This window comes from Amaranthus tricolor, chromosome 16 (assembly GCF_026212465.1).
Source record: "Amaranthus tricolor cultivar Red isolate AtriRed21 chromosome 16, ASM2621246v1, whole genome shotgun sequence".
NCBI lineage: Eukaryota > Viridiplantae > Streptophyta > Magnoliopsida > Caryophyllales > Amaranthaceae > Amaranthus > Amaranthus tricolor.
Window position 1 is genome coordinate 10,211,521 of NC_080062.1, and position 21,082 is coordinate 10,232,602.

At 37.1% G+C, this 21,082-nt stretch overlaps 1 protein-coding gene across 5 annotated transcripts; it reads right to left on the reverse strand.

Moving 5' to 3' along the window:
- Positions 1 to 6,166: 6,166 nt before the first annotated feature.
- On the reverse strand, positions 6,167 to 19,007 carry LOC130803298 (FAD synthetase 2, chloroplastic-like). 5 transcript variants are annotated; one of them, XR_009039864.1, is made up of 7 exons: positions 18,733 to 19,007; positions 14,352 to 14,400; positions 12,760 to 12,895; positions 11,980 to 12,155; positions 10,934 to 11,795; positions 8,714 to 8,997; positions 6,167 to 6,845 (listed from the first exon to the last, which is right to left on the reverse strand). XR_009039864.1 is itself a non-coding variant. In XM_057667498.1 (5 exons), the coding sequence occupies exons 1-5, from the start codon at positions 18,898 to 18,900 to the stop codon at positions 11,296 to 11,298; spliced, it is 1,029 nt and encodes a 342-aa protein (XP_057523481.1). In that variant the 5' UTR covers positions 18,901 to 19,007; the 3' UTR covers positions 10,816 to 11,295. The 5 variants fall into 5 exon arrangements, 3 of the variants coding, with proteins under 3 accessions (XP_057523481.1, XP_057523482.1, XP_057523483.1); XR_009039863.1 differs by lacking the exon at positions 6,167 to 6,845 and having other exon boundaries at positions 8,411 to 8,997; positions 18,733 to 18,991; XM_057667498.1 differs by lacking the exons at positions 6,167 to 6,845; positions 8,714 to 8,997 and having other exon boundaries at positions 10,816 to 11,795.
- Positions 19,008 to 21,082: the final 2,075 nt, after the last annotated feature.

Here is a 21,082-nt window from a genome sequence, read left to right on the forward strand (position 1 = left end):
AATAACACAGAATGCGGTTAGTAAACAATGCTTGGTGAATTTTAGCATAGGCACATATAATGACCAAGTGCTTTGTGATGTTTTAGCCATGAATGCTTGTCATGTGTTGCTTGGGAGACCATGGCAACATGATAGGAAAACTATCCACAATGGTTTCACCAATGTCTATTCACTAAAACACGAGGGTAAGATTAAGGAGTTAATACCACTACCCCCTCACAAAACCATACCTCCTACCAAGACCAAGCAATCACCTACGCATTTATTAGGAAGGAAGGAGTGTGATGCTAAGGATGATAGTGTTAGATACATAACCAAGCTAACCTTCTATGAGACCATTAAACTACATGGAATACTTCAAAGCATTAGAAGTTATAAGGATTCTAAGTTCCCTAACACCCTTTTGAGTAATTTCTGCACTATGTTGAGCACAAAATTAAAATTCAGTGTTGCATGTTACCCTCAAATGGATGATCAAAGGAAAGTGACCAATAAGTCCTTGGGGCATATCTTAGAGAACTTAGTTGAGAAGAACAACAAAGATCGGAGTGAAAATTTAGCCCACACTGAAGTTGCATATAGTAGATGCTTTAGTCTAACCTTTAAGTGTTTTCCATGTAAATGCATGAATAGCTTAAATTCTATGACTTCTACTGCCTTAGTTCATTTATCCTTGCAGGACAACGGTGCATGGAACACAAGGAAGCCAATAGGCACAGCTCAACACACAGCTGCTCAGGACCAGACAGTAGAGAATGCAGCCAGCAGCCATGATGTTTCACCCTACCACACGAGCGTGGAATTGAGGACAATTCCTTTTCAAGAAAGGGGGATTAAGCCATATCAGCTAGGCTCATGTGAGGACAACAACAACAACCCAAATGCTAGCAAGGAATCAATGAACAACAACAACAAAGGCAACAAAAATCATTTTGATGTTTCTGATTTTACGCATACAAGGCCATTATCTACACATGATAATGAGACCAAGATAAACCTAAATAATAAGGAAGATCAAGAACTAATTATGGGAAAGCAAGAACAAGAGCTTGAAGCATCAAAGGAACACAGAAGACCTGCAACAACCCAAAATCAAAGGCATCAGCAGCCTCTGACCAGTTCCACTGACCAGGACACCTTGGCGGGCCTACCCAGACGAATCCTAAGCCCAAGGGATGACGTGGAGGATATATTTGGAATCTCCACACTTGAACCTAGCTACCATGGTTCAAGGGTCCTACTCATGATCATTGAAAGCACATGGAAGAGTAAGGCAAAGGTCGCACAGTCATCATGGACAGCAAGCCAAAACACACAGCAGCTTCTGACCACTTACCAGGACATCTTGGCAAGCCCGCCCAGACGTGACCCGAACCCATTAGATGACGTGGAGGGTAGAGCTGGAATCTCTGCACATGGGTCTAGCTACCATGATCCAAGAGACCTCCTAGAAGTCACCAAAGGTGGACTGAAAATAGAGGCTAAGGTCACCCAGTTGACAGAAGAACCAACAACTGCTGCATAGTCTTGATTGTTCTGTTTTAAGCTTCTTTAGGCGCGTGTAGGCACGTGTTTGTAAATAGCCGTTAATAACCGTTAGAAACTCATGTAATTAGCCTACTCCTCATTCCTAGCTCTATAAATAATTGATTCAATCATTGTAAACGGATGTTGATTGTTGAATAAAATTCCAAATTTCAGAAAACTTCAAGTGTTTGAATTTTTCTTCAATTGCTTGCAATTGGGTTACTTGGGCCAGTTTGCCCTCCATTGATTGTGCAACCTCTTGATCAGTCTTCAAGTTTGCACTTCAATCTATCCAAGAACATTGATCACTCCATTGATTAATCAAAGGAATCCTTCATTGTTGCGTTGAAAACGGGCTTCCAACCCTTGTCAAGGCATTGCATAGCAATCTTGGAATATCCCTGGTTTGAGTCACATTGTGATTGTGCGTATAAAGTTCATCATTTCACACGCATAATCGCATCAATTGGTATCAGAGCAAGGACGTGTAGGGCTTGAATTTCATCCTCATTCATTGGTGAAGACGAATTCTTTGCTTGAACCATCAGAGGAATCAAGAATTCAGAGATTAGGGCGATTTTCTGTTCGTATTCGATTTCAGTGGCAAATCTCTACAAATTTCGGTTGTTTTTCTTCCTTTTGTTTAATTACTTCATGAATTAATGTTCCTAGATATAATTCGAAGCATTTCAATTGAATTTGGTTGGTAATTTGTGCGTGCATTATCTGATATTCACGAAAATTGTTCTGAAACCCTAAAGAACCCAGTTCTTGAAGGAGTATTCTGCAATTGGCGATTTTTCTTTGCATATCCGTTTAAATTTCATCTGAATTAATCAAAATAGAACTGCAATTACATCATCATTGTATTTTTGCTTACGAAGTGATTGTGACTGTGGCTGCACATTACATACCATCAAAGAACTCACAGTGCTGTTCTGATTTGTGTGACATTGATATTCAAAATTGAATTTTTATACCATCTCGTGCATATTTGGCTGTAATCAACAATAACTAAGGAATTTACATTCAACAAAACATCTAAAGAACAAGGTGATTGTTATTGTTTCAGTTTAAAGCAAGTTGTGCACAGAACACAATTGTTCAATCTTGATTTCTGTTGTAAAACAGAACATTTGCTGCACCACTTCTTTTCCTTTGCATGTTGGTTTTAAAATCAACAACTCATTATAATTGCAAGGTATTTGCTGCTATCTCATTTCAAGAAAGTTCGTGTACAAAATTCAGAAGTCAGAACACAAAGTGCTTAGAACAGTTTTGCTGCATTCAATTCCTTATTTACATATTTGCATAGCTTTGTGTGTTTGCAACATATAGATCATCATGAATTTGGAAGAAAAATTTGATGCATTAGTCAATATGGTCACCCAATTGAGTTTGACTGTTTATGAGTTGAAGAACACAACACCACAGTACCCACCAACCCCACAGCCTAACCCTAACCATGAACATGCAAAAGAAGATAAATCCATGAGAATTGATGTTCGTGAATTTGATGGCACCTCCCACGAACCAGAGAACTATATTGAATGGGAGAAAGGGATAGAAAGATACTTTGAGTACATGGATACCCACCCTGACCAACAATATAAAGTTGCTAAAGTTAAGCTAACACACCTTGCAGCAACATGGCTTGAGGGTGTGCAGAGGCAACGAGTGAGAGAAGAAAGACCTAAGATCAGCACCTGGGAAACACTTAGGAAACACCTTAGGAGGAAATACATACCATCCAATTACAAGCAACAACTGTATGCAAATTGGAGCAACCTAAGGCAGGGGAACAGGTCAGTTTTAGACTACATACAGGAGGGGGAAAGGCTGACTGTCTTGTGCAACATTGATGAACCCGAAGAGCTGAAGGTGGGCAGATTTTTAGGAGGATTGAGGGAGGACCTGCGAGAGAAGGTGGAGGTGATCCAAAACCTAACATATGAAGGGGCTTGTAACAGTGCCTTAATCTTTGAAAAATCAGCAAAGAGGAGAGCTACACAAACTACACCTATGATGAACAGAATGAGAGAAAACAGCAGCATTAAAACTCCTGCACAGAACCCAGTACATGACTCACCTAGTGGCAATAGGACAGCTGCGCATCTCATTTACAGTAGCACTACACAGCCTCAAAATACACGTACTGATTCTCACATAGAAAGGCAACTCACAGCAAAAGAGAAGGACATGAACCCTAAGGATGTTATGTGTTTTAAGTGCCATGGGCATGGTCACTACAAGAGAAATTGCCCCAATGCACGAGCCTTCACACAAAGAGAATGGGAAGAAATTAATAGTAGGAAGGGACCAAGGGCTATGCTAGTGCACATAGAAGGCAAAGGGGAGGAAGTCAAATTACCACCTACACCTGAGGATGAGTATGAGGGATCTTTTAGAGTCAATAGTTTGGGATTAATGGAAAGAGTGATGGATAGCACCACTGAGGATAGTGAAGAGGAAGGAGGAATAGAGCACATTTACCCTGAGGAGGAGCTTCACAATTTGTTGATCAGGAGAAACCTTCACATGGTCCCACAGGTCAAGAATTTAGACCAAAGAGAAAACATTTTTCAAACAAAATGTAAGATCGGGAACAAACTATGTGATTTGATCATTGATGGAGGAAGCGAATCCAATTGTGTGAGTAAAGAGCTAGTCAAAATCTTGGGATTGACCACTACACCTCACCCTCGACCTTACAAATTAAGGTGGTTAGATAATAACACAGAATGCGGTTAGTAAACAATGCTTGGTGAATTTTAGCATAGGCACATATAATGACCAAGTGCTTTGTGATGTTTTAGCCATGAATGCTTGTCATGTGTTGCTTGGGAGACCATGGCAACATGATAGGAAAACTATCCACAATGGTTTCACCAATGTCTATTCACTAAAACACGAGGGTAAGATTAAGGAGTTAATACCACTACCCCCTCACAAAACCATACCTCCTACCAAGACCAAGCAATCACCTACGCATTTATTAGGAAGGAAGGAGTGTGATGCTAAGGATGATAGTGTTAGATACATAACCAAGCTAACCTTCTATGAGACCATTAAACTACATGGAATACTTCAAAGCATTAGAAGTTATAAGGATTCTAAGTTCCCTAACACCCTTTTGAGTAATTTCTGCACTATGTTGAGCACAAAATTAAAATTCAGTGTTGCATGTTACCCTCAAATGGATGATCAAAGGAAAGTGACCAATAAGTCCTTGGGGCATATCTTAGAGAACTTAGTTGAGAAGAACAACAAAGATCGGAGTGAAAATTTAGCCCACACTGAAGTTGCATATAGTAGATGCTTTAGTCTAACCTTTAAGTGTTTTCCATGTAAATGCATGAATAGCTTAAATTCTATGACTTCTACTGCCTTAGTTCATTTATCCTTGCAGGACAACGGTGCATGGAACACAAGGAAGCCAATAGGCACAGCTCAACACACAGCTGCTCAGGACCAGACAGTAGAGAATGCAGCCAGCAGCCATGATGTTTCACCCTACCACACGAGCGTGGAATTGAGGACAATTCCTTTTCAAGAAAGGGGGATTAAGCCATATCAGCTAGGCTCATGTGAGGACAACAACAACAACCCAAATGCTAGCAAGGAATCAATGAACAACAACAACAAAGGCAACAAAAATCATTTTGATGTTTCTGATTTTACGCATACAAGGCCATTATCTACACATGATAATGAGACCAAGATAAACCTAAATAATAAGGAAGATCAAGAACTAATTATGGGAAAGCAAGAACAAGAGCTTGAAGCATCAAAGGAACACAGAAGACCTGCAACAACCCAAAATCAAAGGCATCAGCAGCCTCTGACCAGTTCCACTGACCAGGACACCTTGGCGGGCCTACCCAGACGAATCCTAAGCCCAAGGGATGACGTGGAGGATATATTTGGAATCTCCACACTTGAACCTAGCTACCATGGTTCAAGGGTCCTACTCATGATCATTGAAAGCACATGGAAGAGTAAGGCAAAGGTCGCACAGTCATCATGGACAGCAAGCCAAAACACACAGCAGCTTCTGACCACTTACCAGGACATCTTGGCAAGCCCGCCCAGACGTGACCCGAACCCATTAGATGACGTGGAGGGTAGAGCTGGAATCTCTGCACATGGGTCTAGCTACCATGATCCAAGAGACCTCCTAGAAGTCACCAAAGGTGGACTGAAAATAGAGGCTAAGGTCACCCAGTTGACAGAAGAACCAACAACTGCTGCATAGTCTTGATTGTTCTGTTTTAAGCTTCTTTAGGCGCGTGTAGGCACGTGTTTGTAAATAGCCGTTAATAACCGTTAGAAACTCATGTAATTAGCCTACTCCTCATTCCTAGCTCTATAAATAATTGATTCAATCATTGTAAACGGATGTTGATTGTTGAATAAAATTCCAAATTTCAGAAAACTTCAAGTGTTTGAATTTTTCTTCAATTGCTTGCAATTGGGTTACTTGGGCCAGTTTGCCCTCCATTGATTGTGCAACCTCTTGATCAGTCTTCAAGTTTGCACTTCAATCTATCCAAGAACATTGATCATTCCATTGATTAATCAAAGAAATCCTTCATTGTTGCGTTGAAAAGGGGCTTGGCAGTCCAACCCTTGTCAAGGCATTGCATAGCAATCTTGGAATATCCCTGGTTTGAATCACATTGTGATTGTGCGTATAAAGTTCATCATTTCACACGCATAATCGCATCAGGTTGGTATCAATGTTTTGATTGTTTTGATATAAGGCAGTCTACCTTGAATTGGCTCTTATTGTGGTATTGACTTTAAGTGCTGGCTGGTGCTTTTGTTGCCAAATGGCTTTTGTGTTACATCTTTCCGTTCCTCAAATATATGCAGATCAAAAGCTAACTACCGTTGTTGCGGAGTTACGCCAGGTGCAATAAGGGAGACCACATACTGTTTTGAAAGGAATAAATTCGAATCAGCATCGATATTGAAGGCCTGCTCTCATGCTTTTGAGGCCAAAGCCTACTCAGTGCAACTGTTGTCACAAACGGAACAAATACAAATCAGCAAAAAGAAGCTCCTCTTGCATATTCACAGGTAATTGCCTACTTTGTAGTGTTTGGATTGAATATTCTTCTGCATTTAGCCTTGACCGATCAGTATACCTAATTAATACCAAGATTTTGAATAATTATTTGATGCATTCCATATTTTCAGACTTGTTAGTCTGCTGTAGATTGGTCTGCTGCAGCGGAATTAGCATACCGTAAGAAGGTTGGTGGACTTTCCAAAACTCACGACTCTTTGTGAATCTCCTTTAACTGAACGTCTGCCTGATTTGACAAAACATGCACATCATGATTTTCATTTCGTAACATTACCAAAACTTTAATCTTCCTCTTATAATGAATCCCTTACCTTAACTAGATATAATTGGAAAGTCTTACATTAACATCACGTTACCTGATACCTAAAATGATGATGAGAACAAATTAAATAGATCAAGTTGTATGTATGTAGCTTAATCTCATCATAGTGTACACTTCCAAGTAAACATGGCTTAATCTCATAATCTGATCTGTATCTTGATAATTTAATTGTTCCTCGCGTACTCGAGAGTATTAAGGTAATTTCTTTTTCATGATTTGTTGAATCCTTGTTAGGTGTTGATTAGTAGGTTTATTAATTGTTATTAACTTATTATTATTATTTGTATTTTGATAATTTACTGGGCAGTAGAGATTTTTGGTTTTTGTTGACTTTTGAATTATTAGGATAGAATATGTTTTAATTTGTTGTAGAGATCAAGAAGAAAATGGTTGTTTTTACAAAGAAGATTGAAGATTTGGGTGTGCAAGCTGATATGTGCAGTAGAGATATCAGAAGAGTAAGAACATCATTAAGCATTCTAACAATCATTTATAAAAACTGTCATAATCCTTTGTTATGTTATGTTGTGTTGACACTTTGAAATTGAAATAAATTGTAATTCCAAAATCCAAATGATTGGATCTAAATTCATTTGTTGAATAGAATATGGAGTATTTTGACCACCCAAAGCCACTTACTTATTCCTAAATCTGAATTCTGGGTCTAGGCCTCGTCTCACCAGATCAGAATAGGGAATCCTTCATTGATCATGTGTCTGTTCTGAATGAGATTGTTACATTAGTCCATACTGAAATATAAGCATTTCTTCCAAGTTAGGATTTTGACAGGCAATCAGAATTCACATTCTTTTCACGTCTTTTTTTGTTTGAATTTTATTTGCATACTTGAATGATGATTAATGACCTTGATCAATTTTTAGTTACGTGATGTTGTTGTGGTGTATCATGCTCTTGTAATGAAGCTGACTAACCAATTTATGATGAGTCTTGGACTATACTATGATACAATTGTTCACTTTACTGTATTAACTGTTCGAACTGATTGGAAGAGTACTTATAATCTGCTTTTCTTGCGTGTGAGAGTCTGAAATGCAAGAATGAAACTACAACCACCACAAATGCCTAATGAGCTTCATTGAGGTGAGTTTAACAAATGCACGGCAAAGATGAAAAGAAAAATATGTTTCTTGTATTGAATTTAGAATATGAATTGTGCATTTTGAATGAAGATGCTATTGAATTCATCAGCAGAAAATCAAAGTAGTACAATCAGAACTATATTTGTGAACATTTCACCTTCAATACAGAATTGATTTTTTTTTTCCGCTTTTCTCTTATAGCTTCTCAACACATATGTACGCACATGTTATCTATTGAATTCATCAGTAGCTTATTTGTTAGATCTGATTGCACTCAAGTACAACATTGAATCTTAGTACTAATGACATTCACATTTGGATATCAATACACAAACATGAAGGAAAAGTACGTCAAGTTCAATGAACTTAACACCAAACAAGCGGATCACAAGGTCAAGTGCAAAGTAATTGAGAAATGGAGTGAAGACTTTGGACAGATAGAGTGTAGTTCTAATCCAGATGACACCACCTGCTGAAATTCTACTATGATTAGTTTTGGGCTCTTTGTGCTGTGCACAACTATTGAACACTCTTCATGCTATGCATTGAAAATTTGGTAGCCCTATCATGGATGCTTAAGACTTGTTTACATGGGATGTTTTTAGAAAACATTAGATTATATTTTCAACAATATATAGTAAGCTACTTCATAGACCTTCTCTAAATGTATACCTTTGAATAAATTATGTTATGAAATCGTTGTTTGTAGCTGTTTTCCCATTGTTCTGTCAGTGCTGATGTCTCGTGCGCTGTCAGTGCTGCTGTTTCGTTGTACTATCAGTGCCTCTGTCTTGTGTTCTGTCACACTGCAGCCTCGTTGTTCTGTCAGTGCTGTTGTCTTGCGTTTTGCCATTGTTGTTGTCTCGTTTTTCTGTTAGTATGTACGCAACTTTCATAATTTTGTTTATGTTTCTGTTTATGTCCAGGCATTGGAAATACTGTTGGAGCATCAGATTCTGTCCACAAAATGGAACGCATCCTTAAGAAAGTAAGTGCTGTATAACCATGTTCATTTAGGAAATTTTTATTGATGTTTTCTGATGAGTTGTTCTCACTTCTGTACTATATTACTACATATGAACCTTTTGGAAGATATATTTTGAATTCAAGGGTGGAGCTGGAGACTATGAAGAGGTTATTTTGATAACTCATGTTAAGATTATTTAGAGAAGTGCTCTTTTTGATTCATAAATCTTCTTCAGTTTATGACCCTCACAAATCAATACTAGCATTCAGATATCTGTTTCTGTTTCTTCTATGACAATCATATGATACTATTAGGATAAATTTAGTGGGACGGTTATTCAGTTTCTTGCTATTAGTGGGCATGATGGTTATTCCTTTTCTTGCTTTTCAAGTATTAGTTTCCATGTTCCTGTAATATATAAACCTTTGTGTTCAATAATACAAATCATCAAGTTTATCAGTTCTTCAGATACCCACTAAATAATATTAGAAAACCATAACTACTACTCATAATTCTCTTCCTCTGTACATATGAGTCTTTACCCAGAGTCTAATCTAAGAAAACTTCCACATACATGTCCATTGGTGGGTTTCTAACAGCAGCAACGAACAACAAAAACATATTATGCATGCTTCATCCAAAAACATAGCAATTGAGATCATTGAACAATCTTCCCCAGCATTACCAACATTCTCAATTCCTTACCCCATCAATGGGTGGTATTCTTAGACTCATTGTCGCGAGATTGGGCATCGTCAACATCCAAATCACCCCAATGAACTCCCCAAATCAAAATAAGCAAATTAACGTCATACAATAGAATTTTAACACAATTCTACCATAATGTAGCACCAATAAAATAAAAGAAATCCAATTACAAGTGGGTGTTAATTTGACAATGTAAGTTGATATACCACTAGAAGAGCAATGATTGACATCTTGGAATTTATGAACTCCTTTAGAGAAGTGCTTAGAATTGATAGATGTTAAAAAATTTGGATTAATTACTTTTGCATTTAGGAGACTAAGTGGACACGGGAAGTTTGCTGGTTTATTGTTAGTGATTACTTAAATTCTTATTTTCACAAACTAGCAATGCCGATTGCACATATTCTTCTCCACAAGATTCGGTTACCAGAATTTCGCATACCGTCATCAAATCTAATAGTATAACTTGGGAGACCGCGTGCGAACACCCCACAACTAGTAATAAAAAATAAAGTGTTTTACTCTCTATTCCACAAGAGCATAAACAATGTCTAATTAGAAACTTATTTGCAACTATTTTCACGTTATTTCTTATGTTCCTCTAAGTTTGTATAATAAGCTCTAAATTCAAATTTGTGTAATTTAATGTGTCTAAGGGACACACTCAAGCACATTACATGAGACAACGCACATTATGTGAGACAACCTATTAGTCGGAATGTCAAAAGGGGCCTGTCGGATATATTTGTGTGTTCACCGTCCGAAGCAAGTGCCTCTAGCGGCATCGAAGGGTCATCTACGGGTAGATTCAATGATTTTAAAACGTGCTCGTAGATGCATATATATTGACCACAATTGTTTCATCTAGTATCGTACATTAACTCTTTTATTACAAAGTAGACCAAAGGAAAGGGAAGGCTAGGACTTTACATGAAAAAGTAGTACTTATTCTCCAACTGAAACAAAACTCAATTCTCACAACTAACCGTTAATAATTATTATATCTTCATAATTAGGTTATAGAATTAAAAATAAATTAAGTTTAATACTCATTGAGATTCAAATCTTCCTTATTTATATTTCTATTTGAGATTCATGATTTGTTAGCAAATAGCAAATTACAATTATCTAATTGAGTAATGAAATTCAGCATCCTTAAAGAACATGGGTGTTCACAACCTACTGCAAAGAATAATACAATAACAAGTACTTCTTACCTTTTTATGGAAACAAATCCAAAGGAAAGTAGGCTTCATGCATCAACGAGAACGGAGTAGGATTTAGAATTCATGCCTCAATGAAGGCAGACTAGGGATCGTGTATCAATCAACCAAAGCTCCTTGCAATCCAATTGAAACTATTGTCATTTCAAGCCAATTTGCTAGTCGGAGGACCATCATCTCAATGTTCAACACAAATATGGCAATACTCATCGGAGTATAACCCATTTGGAGCCCCAGTGGGCATAAGAAAATAAGGATTTTGGTGAATTGCATCACCCTCGCTTCAATCCGCAACTTCATACATGATCATTGTAAACCCAATCATTTAAATTCAATGAATTCTGGAATCAACTAAGTTAGCACCTAAACTCGATGCCTACAAACTGCCGTGTATTATAGGCATCTTGAGCACGCAAATTCTTTTCAATTGTTTCTATGTGGATGTGTGTCGAATCAATGACCACCCTACATGGCAATTGATTTTCATCAACTATAACGGCACAATTCTCGTACAAACCATCTTTAGGAGGTAGGTTTAGCAAAAATGATTTTGGAGCAAAAAGGCCATTTTCGGAGATAACAAACTCTTCCTTTTTTTCAGTTGACAAGATGAGACGATGATGACGACCCAAAAGCTCAGAAACATAGTTCATATCTCCTTTGCTTAGAGCATACCTTACACGTGTAGATGAAACTTGCCCTCTCTCCTTATTATCAAGAATGGCCGGGTCAATTACGCCTTGATTCTTGTCCAAGATAGAAGTTATGATAAAAGCACGTATATTATGCTCGTCACATAACCTAACCAGCTCAGTCGCATCACCAGCAGCTTTATATCCAAACCTATAATTTTCTCCTGCCGTACACAATAAGGTCATCAAATTACATTAGATAGAACAGGCTTCATTCTTTACAAATTCTCATAACTAAAAGGTCCACCCATGTACAGTTCACGGTTAGATAGCTTCATAAAAGCATTTTTACAGAGATATGAATTTAGCACCAGCAACACAAAAAGGATATAGCTTTGTCGAGAATACCTGCCACAACTCCAAGTACACCGAGCTCCTTAGACAACTTTTCCACAAACTGCCGAGGACTGAGATGCCTAACACTTGCAAAGTCAATCAAGAATTCTTTTGGAGGAACATTACCACAAAATGGAGCCCAGGAAGAAAGAACTCGTTGGCGGTCATATTTCGCAACAATAGGAGCCCTGTTTGTAGAATATTATAGTCTGTCAGTAAGGATTGTAACAAAAAAAAAAATACACGCACCAAACACTAAAAAATTAAAAACAATAAAGGTAACATCTTCCACGGAAACTAAAGCAACTAATCTAGTAGTTAAAAAATCTAAAAAATTAATGTGCTTACAAGTTACAACAATAAAAAAACAGATATTAATACTAATTATCACTCTGTATGGGGAATAACTGACAAGATTTTTGGCTAAACGAAGATATTGTTCTGTAGATGCAAGTCATGCAACTTTAGCAAGTATGGTTTTTTTAGAGTGCTTCAAATACCTAAATGTTTCCATTTCCATTTTTGGTCTCCACTTGGTAAACAAGAGTCCATCATATACCAGAATAGAAGAGAAAATAAGGGTGCAGGTTTAAAATGAAAGGAATAGGTCATATACCAATGCACAAAGACAAAATCCCACACTCAAAAGTTATAAAAATCTATAGATATGGATAGCTGTCAATAAAGATTATATGAAAAGATAAGTTAACATTTAGTGGTGCATAGAACTGAATAATCTTGATTTAGATAAAAACAGAAAAACTTGGGCCAAGAAAATGTTGCCTTTACTACCTAGGTGCCCAACCCAGCACTTCTGCCATCCCTACAAATGACAAAAGAAATGGGGTGCCAGCTTTAGAAGCTTGAATTGCAAGTTCCCGATGACCAATATGCAGGGCATCAAACTTTCCCAGTGCTACTACGCCTCCTGTTAATAACAACCATGAACAACGAAACCTTTACAAAGAGGAAAAAGGAAAAAAAAAATTACATCTCATTATTAAACAGCAGAGTCTTGATGTTTAACCGATTATTTAAAGCTCATATATGCATGCCGATAGTAAAATGCTTCAAGCAGTTTGATAAATTCAGTTTCAAAGGCTAAGAATAGTTTAGTGCTGACCTGGGCCAATAATATAACCTTGTCCACTCCTTCACTAATCAATCCATAACATAGATCATTAGTTCCTAGATAAACTCAGACCCTTTGCATTTACGATAGACAACATAAGCTTCAGACTTCAGTTACTCAATATCACTATTCACTGAATCTTAATCCTCTAATCACTATAAAAATCTAATGTTCTTCATGGTTCTTCTAAACGTTATCACAATAAGTGAAATTGCGAATATAATCAAATATTAGTCAATGGAATTGGTATACACGGAATTCAGCCATCACCATCTAACTTCCCCCATCTTGTGTCCAGCAATCAAATGCTGCCCAAATTACAGAAAACGATGAACCCTTTCTAAGTCGTAACTACCATCATACAAAGCCTTCAGTATCTTACAAACTGATCTATGACATTACTCATGACAGTATGTTCATAAAATAACAACTAGGTACCAAGGCAACCTCATCTAAATTCTCACATCATATGTACAGTCTAGAACCTAATTTCCAGAATATGCACCTTGATTGATATTCCAGAGAACTTGTCAAAGTTTCTTGAATATTGTCATGAATAAGAAATTCACCCACAAAAGGACAAAGGGCAATATTGGTAGTTGAGAATGAAGTAGAAGTAATATTTTAGTTTATTATTTTAATTAATTATTACTTTGTCATTTCTTGCTAAAGAAGCTAATCCATTTCTTGTATATATAAGGAAGGGGAGGGAAAGAAGAGAGGTATGTTTTTGGATGTGTAAAGCCTTAGGATATTTTGGAGTGAAAGCCACTCGAAGAGCTTAATCAATCAATTAGTAATTTTTCCCTCAATCTCTCTTTTACTTGCTCACTGTTTGTTACTTTTTGTACTATGATTCCAACAGCTCCTGCTCCATCACCAAACAGCCTCTGATCCACCCACCAAACAGCCCCTGCACCACCCACCACCAGCAGCCGCCTATCCACACTCACCGCACCACCAGCAGCTTCATTACAAATATTTGCTAGAATATACGTATGTTGGACAGAGAATAGGAAGAAGTCCACAGGGGTTGCTACGAGACAAGTTCTAGTTAAGGGATGCTTAAAAACAATAAATGGAAACCATAAGGAGGTAACAATATTAAAAAAAAAAAAACAGTAAAGGGAAATCATGAGGATACATCAAAAACGATTTCAAAGTCCAAATGAATCAAATACACGTGTCACATAACATTCATCCTCCAAATCATAAGTGTACCAAACATAAGTAATAAGAAGCCAAATGGAACCTGCTACTGATGAAAGCCCTTCAGATGAATACTCACGATCATCGTCCTTCTGACTTCATAGGGAAAATGCCAATAAAGAAGAAATCAGATACCAAAATATCACATAGAGAGACCAAGGAACAAAGATAACGTCAAACATCAGGCCAGACTTGTTACAGCAACTATCTAATACTTTCGGATAAAGGACTAATATCTACTCATCTCTGCCCTTTCTTTGTACAGGTGGAACTTATTTGCATAGATTTTATCAAAATTATCTATAAGAGTTTTCTTTATACAGGGTCTAAAGAACAGAAAGATTATTTAAATTATAGAGAGATTGAGGGGACTAACACATTAGAATTAAGTACTTCCTCAGTCAAGAAATATACTAATGTGAAATTTCCTTGAAAGTTATCATTCTGAAACAACATCAGAGGGTGCCACATATATCATCTAAAATCCAGAATAAACTTATCTTAACTTAAATCTTAGATGAGCTTATCTGTTTTTTTAACCTAACTTATTTGATTGCAAACTGAACTAAGAAACCCGGATTTGAACCAGATTCAGACCTGATTGGACTAGTTAGCTACTTATCAAGGATTAATAGAGGCAACTTTTTTTCTTTTAAGGGCCTGCTCGGAATTCGGGAACTATGGGGTAAACAGTAGCGCATTATGAACCAAATGCCTTGATTGAGAGAAAAAGAATATTGGAGTAGTTTTTCCACCTTAGTTGAGGTTATATATTTACCCTATTTCCCACAGGAGTTAATAAGTAAGGATGTACTCTCTCTCCTCATTCTTACCTCTCTCTCTTCTTCCTCCTAATTTTGGCTTAATTTTGTCCACTAAAAGTACTCTCTCTCATCACCAAATGTAGAGCAATTAATGGATATGTGGAGATCAATAGAGGATGAATGGATGGAATATAGTTTGGTGAAACTTTACTGAAAGTGAAAATTTTAATTTTGCCTAACTAAGTTTAATTTTTCCTCGTAAATAATTTTCTTCCTTTAATGGTCTTCTATCCTTCTTCACCCATAATTGTTTACCCCTTAATACTACAATTCTAGGCAGGCCTAAAGGTGAAAAAAAAATGTAGCCTTAAAGTAATTGCACAACAATCTCAATGCTGCTGACACTCTAGGTTGCATCAGCTATAACATTGCATTTTGATCCTTATGAACAAAAATGATATTGTTTCACTAAAGTTGGACCAAGAGTGCCATGATTCCCCTATGAACGGATAAATATAAGTCTATATAAGCTAATCAAAATAAACATAATAGAGAAAATTGACAATCCTAACCCTATACTATAAATGGTACATAGGTCATTTCTCACAAATTTATAGCTTCAAAAGTTCAAGGCAATGAGGATTACATCAAATAATACTTGCATTGTTATATTTTTAGTATGGTTTCATATTGCTTAAGTCTACTGGTCTTACATTTATAGTTTCTCTAGTCAAAAGGCTAATAGCATACTTGAAAAAAGCTTACCAAATGAAATCATGTATTTTCAAGACTCATTCTTAAGCCCACTGAGCTACTAAACAAAGATGCTCATAGGAGTGCCAATGTCTGTCTAGCCATGTGCATGGCTGAGAGACACCTCACTAGTAAGAAAGTAACTATGAGAATTGTCTTCTGTCTTCTGACCCAGTGATACGCCTTTTACACAAACGCAATATTGATATATAAGGGGGCAAGTGAGGTCCAATAGCCACAAAATGACCTGAAAGTTCCTAATCTAAGGAACGTCCTAGTATCAATAGATTTCGAAAATGTTAGATGGCTCAAGTGTTCCCTTGGAAAATGTGCATGTGAGGCCAGTTTTCCTAAAAACTCTAAAGAGTGTCTAAAGTTTCTAAAAGGGAATTCCAAAGCTGGCTATGTTAATATTGTAACACCCCGGCCCCTCGGACCGCTGGTGACTACTCTTGGAGACTGTAGACTAGCCCCACAAACCAACACAAGTCTTTCCAGCGCACTTTGGCCTCACTCGTGCGCGCGCACACGGGAAAATTTCCCAGGAGGTCACCCATCCTAAGATTGCTCTCCACCAAGCACGCTTAACTGTGGAGTTCTTAGAAAATGGGCTCCCTAGAAAAGAAGATGCACCTTGTTGATATGAGTAGTCTATCAATCCTTTTTCAAGCTAAATCTGGGGGATTACAAATATCCTTGAAAAATATCACAGAAAGTTCTAGACTAGGGCCAAGTGGCATTTTGTAAGCCACTGTTAAGGAGGTTAGAATTCTCTAGAACCATGGAGAGTTAAGTTAGGATCTCCATAATACTCCTTAGGGTCATTTTTACACTTCAGTTCCAGAAAAAGCCTTGTAAAGCATTCTTAAGAGTAATACAAGATTTCTCACAATCTCTCTTCTCTTTGCTAGCTTCTTACATACTTGGCCCACAAACTACCTTATATAGCCAACAATTTTGCTCATCAAAGCTTCTGGAAACACTTGTTTTTCCTTATGATGAGACCGTAAGCAAATAGCACGAGTGCTATAGATTAAGCAAGTTAGCACGTGACTAGAGGTAGTAGGCATCAATCACTAGGGAGCGATGTTGGGTTTTGTTTGAATACAAGAGAAGCCATCATGTATTGGGTGATCATGGACAACACAGCGAATGTTGTGTACAATGTACACTGAGGGCGAGGACGAGATGCCCTAAATTAATGGACCACATTTACATCCTCAAACAGCCGAGTGTTACGTTTGTGTAATAGGGGTTTCCACTCGGGTCAGAAATTCTCACATTTACCTCCCAATAGGGAAGGTGTCTCTCAGCCATTGCGAGCATGGGTACTCTTTTGCGAATCATGTGCGGCAGTCACACGCAATGCTTTGTGGGTTTAAGAATGAATTGTGACACTTTGGATGTGACTTTTATTATATTTGATTCGTTTATTCATCATAATAAAACTTTCGGTAAGCACTTAACGTAAGTTCTTTTTTCTTCATCGATCATTTGAAATCATATTGCAGCTTTTTAGCTTTCATTTAGGTTTTTGTTAGCATAATTTCAACTAAAATTCATTTGAAGTTTCATTATGACCTAGCCTGGCAAATTGGAGCTTAAGCCACGCAAAAGTGATCGGCTTTAGTCTCATTACCTACTAGCTGGCTGCAGCAAAAAATTTCTTCTATAATGCCTCACTTTCACATGAAATGATCGTATATAAATCATTCTTCCCCAAGATCAATTACACGAATCACAAATACATTTTTCCCATTGCACTAACAAAGCGGCATTATGTAAATTTGGTTTTAATTTAATATTTTTTGAACTTGCAACTCTTATAACAAATTACTTCATCACTCTAAATAAATTAATGGTTCCAATTTTTATATTTTTTGATTTTGATTTTGATTCAGATTTTTTTACTTTTAATTGATCATTTAATTCCCTTTATGATTTTGATCCTGTAATTATTACCATTATAATGTTTCGAGTTTTTTGCCATTGTAATTTTTTATATTTTAAAATTTGAATTTGTGATTTTATTTTTGTAGTTAATTTGGTTATGTACTATGTTAACATGACGAAGTATTTGAATGATATTGTCATTGTTCCTGTATCCATTGGTGGTGAAAATTGATGTGTACTCTAATTTGTCTAGGGCTCTAGGCTTGTGTAGAGTGCAAGTCCAATTGTGTGTTTATTGTTAAAACATTATATCCACATGTGATTCTAGCCCCAACAAAAACAAGAGACGAAACTGATAATGAACTATAAGCAAACACTTACTTTGGGAAAATTTCAAAAAAATTTATAACAAATGAATGGAATTCTTTTTTTGCGTTGAAAATGTCTCAACAATAAACACAAACGTCTATAATATGTTAAATTAGCAAGAAATGTAAAATTGATCGATTTTCTGATTCTTTAATAGCCGCTCTCTATTCAAGTAAAATCTCAATTTAACTACCTAGATTTTAAGTACTTTATTATAGAAATTTGAGTAGTGTGTAGTATTTTTAGGGTGCTATTTTTGAGTATCATTACAACCAACAAAATCAATAAACATATTTGAATATAGAAATTTGTAATATTTGAGTACTTTAACAATCATGAACCCTAACTATTCAAAACAATCATGAACAAGTAAAAACCAACAAAACCTTAAATTAATCCACAATTTCAACCTACTACTAAGAAAAAAATGGTGAGAAATTGATGGTGAGGCAGAGAACAAAATCAAGGATGGTGAGACCGAGAACAAAATTACAACCATTCCAGAAAACAAAATTAGGATTCAAACAAAACAAAGTAATGAATGGTGAGAAGCTGATGAATAGCTGAATTACCGCAAATGATTACATATATCCCAATTCCAAAATCATTATAGAAAACAAAATAAATGGAGCATCAGTACATTACCGGCAGTAAGTAGGAGGAACAGCAGGAACTGGAAGTAGGAGGAGCAGCGGTGGACATTGATAATTGAGGATAGATGAGTACAGTACCATACCGGCATGCGTGGAGCCGTCGACATGTGAGAACAGAGACAGAGAATGGTGAGAAGTTGAGAACAGAAAAAGAGGACATGAGGAAGGAGGAGAATACAGAAAGAGCTGCGGTTTGTTTGATGGAGCTTCAAGTTGAATTGTGGATCTTGTTTTCTCTCTTTTTGATCAATCTTGACAAAATTTACCCTACTTTTTCTCATAAATTAAGTGCTTCATCCTTTCTCTAATAAAGTTCTCATTGTTTTCGGATTTAAAAAAATAAAATTTTTAAATAATATAATATTTTATTAAATAACAAATTTTATAAAGAAAAAAGTAAAGATTATAAACATTAAAAAATACTAAAAGAAAGTTACTAGAAAAAATATAGAGAGCACCGCTAATTAAAAAATATTTTCCTAGGGTATATTGTGGGCAAGGAGGGGATTAAGGTAGACCCAGTTAAGGTTCAAGCCATACAAGAATGGCCTACACCCACCACCCTCACCCAAATCAGGTCTTTCCATGGATTAGCCTCCTTTTACAGGAGATTTATCAAAGATTTTAGCTCTGTTATGGCACCCATAATAGAGTGCACGAAACAGGGGAAGTTCAGTTGGACCCCAGGTACTCAACAGGCCTTTGAGACTCTCAAAAACAAGATGTGTAGTGCTCCCATTCTCAAGCTACATGAGTTCACTAAACCCTTTGAGCTGGAGTGTGATGCTAGTGGCATGGGAATTGGGGCAGTGCTGGTACAGGAGGGTAGACCAATTGCCTTTTTTAGTGAGAAACTCAATAATAGTAGGCTGAATTATTCCACTTATGACAAAGAATTCTATGCTATCATTAGGGCCCTTGATCATTGGTCTCACTACTTAAGGATTCAACCTTTCATCTTGCACACAGACCATGAAGCTTTAAAATACATAAACAGTCAGCATAAATTGAACAGTAGGCATGCTAGATGGGTGGAATTCATGCAGACTTTTGATTTTTCAGCTAGATATAAAGTGGGCAAAACCAATGTCATTGCTGATGCTCTAAGTAGAAAATACAGCATGCTTGGAATATTAGGAGCTAGGATTTTGGGCTTTGAGTTCATTAAGGACCAATATCATACCTGTCCTGATTTTGCTGACATTTACAAATCATGTGAAACCACACCCCAGGGACTGTTTAGTATTCATCAAGGATACCTGTTTAAAGGGAATAAACTATGCATTCCTAAGCTACCTCTGAGAACAGTGCTGGTGAAGGAAGTGCATGAGGGTAGTATAGCTGGACATTTTGGAATTCAGAAGACCCTTGACATGCTTGCTAAACATTTTTATTGGCCAAGGATGCTTGGTACAGTAGGCAAACACATATTGAGGTGTGAGACTTGCCTTAAGGCAAAAGTGACTTTTCACAAAGGAGAGTATCTACCTTTACCTATAGCTAACAAACCATGGGAACACATTAGTATGGACTTCATGGTAGCCTTACCTAAAACAAAGAGGGGAAAGGATGCTATTATGGTAGTGGTAGACATATTTTCAAAAATGTCACACTTCATAGCATGTAACAAAACTGATGATGCCCAGCATGTTGCCAAGTTGTATTTTACAGAGGTTGTTAGACTGCATGGTATACCCAAGTCAATTGTTTCTGGTAGAGACAGTAAATTCTTGAGTCATTTTTGGAAGACCCTGTGGAAGATGTTGGGCACTAAGCTGTTGTTTAGTACATCCATCCTCAGACTGATGGTCAAACAGAGGTGACCAACAGGACTTTGGGTACTCTGTTGAGATCCTTAGTAACTAAGAATATTAGGGAATGGGATTTAAAGTTATGCTATGCTGAATTTGCCTATAATAGGGCCCCAAGTCGTGCCACCAAGCACACCCCATTTGAATGTGTATATGGCACTAACCCTCTTCTACCCGTATCTCTAATTGATTTGCCTACACATGACAGCAAAACAGAGGAGGCAGCAGAACTGATCAAGCAAATGGAAGAAATACATAATCAAGTCCATGCAAACCTGGAAGAGGCCAGCAGGAAGTATAAGAAACAAGCAGACAAGCACCTGAAAACAAGAGCTCCAATCCAGGAAGGTGACAAAGTATGGGTGTACCTAAGGAAGAAACGTTTTCCACATCTCAGAAGAAACAAACTACAGCCGAGAGCCATAGGTCCCTACCAAGTGTTAAAGAAAATTGGAGACAATGCCTTTGAAATTCAGTTGCCTGCAAACTTCAACATCTCCCCTATCTTCAACATAGGAGATTTGACACTGC

Excerpts from the sequence above, each read along its gene's own strand:
- LOC130803298 (XM_057667498.1), bottom strand. The coding sequence starts at position 18,900 with ATGTCCTCTTTTTCTGTTCTCAACTTCTCACCATTCTCTGTCTCTGTT. Across the intron at positions 14,401-18,732 it reads GTTCCTCCTACTTACTGCCG|AAGGACGATGATCGTGAGTA; the intron begins GTAATGTACTGA and ends CTATGAAGTCAG. Across the intron at positions 12,156-12,759 it reads GTGCTGGGTTGGGCACCTAG|GGCTCCTATTGTTGCGAAAT; the intron begins GTAGTAAAGGCA and ends TTCTACAAACAG.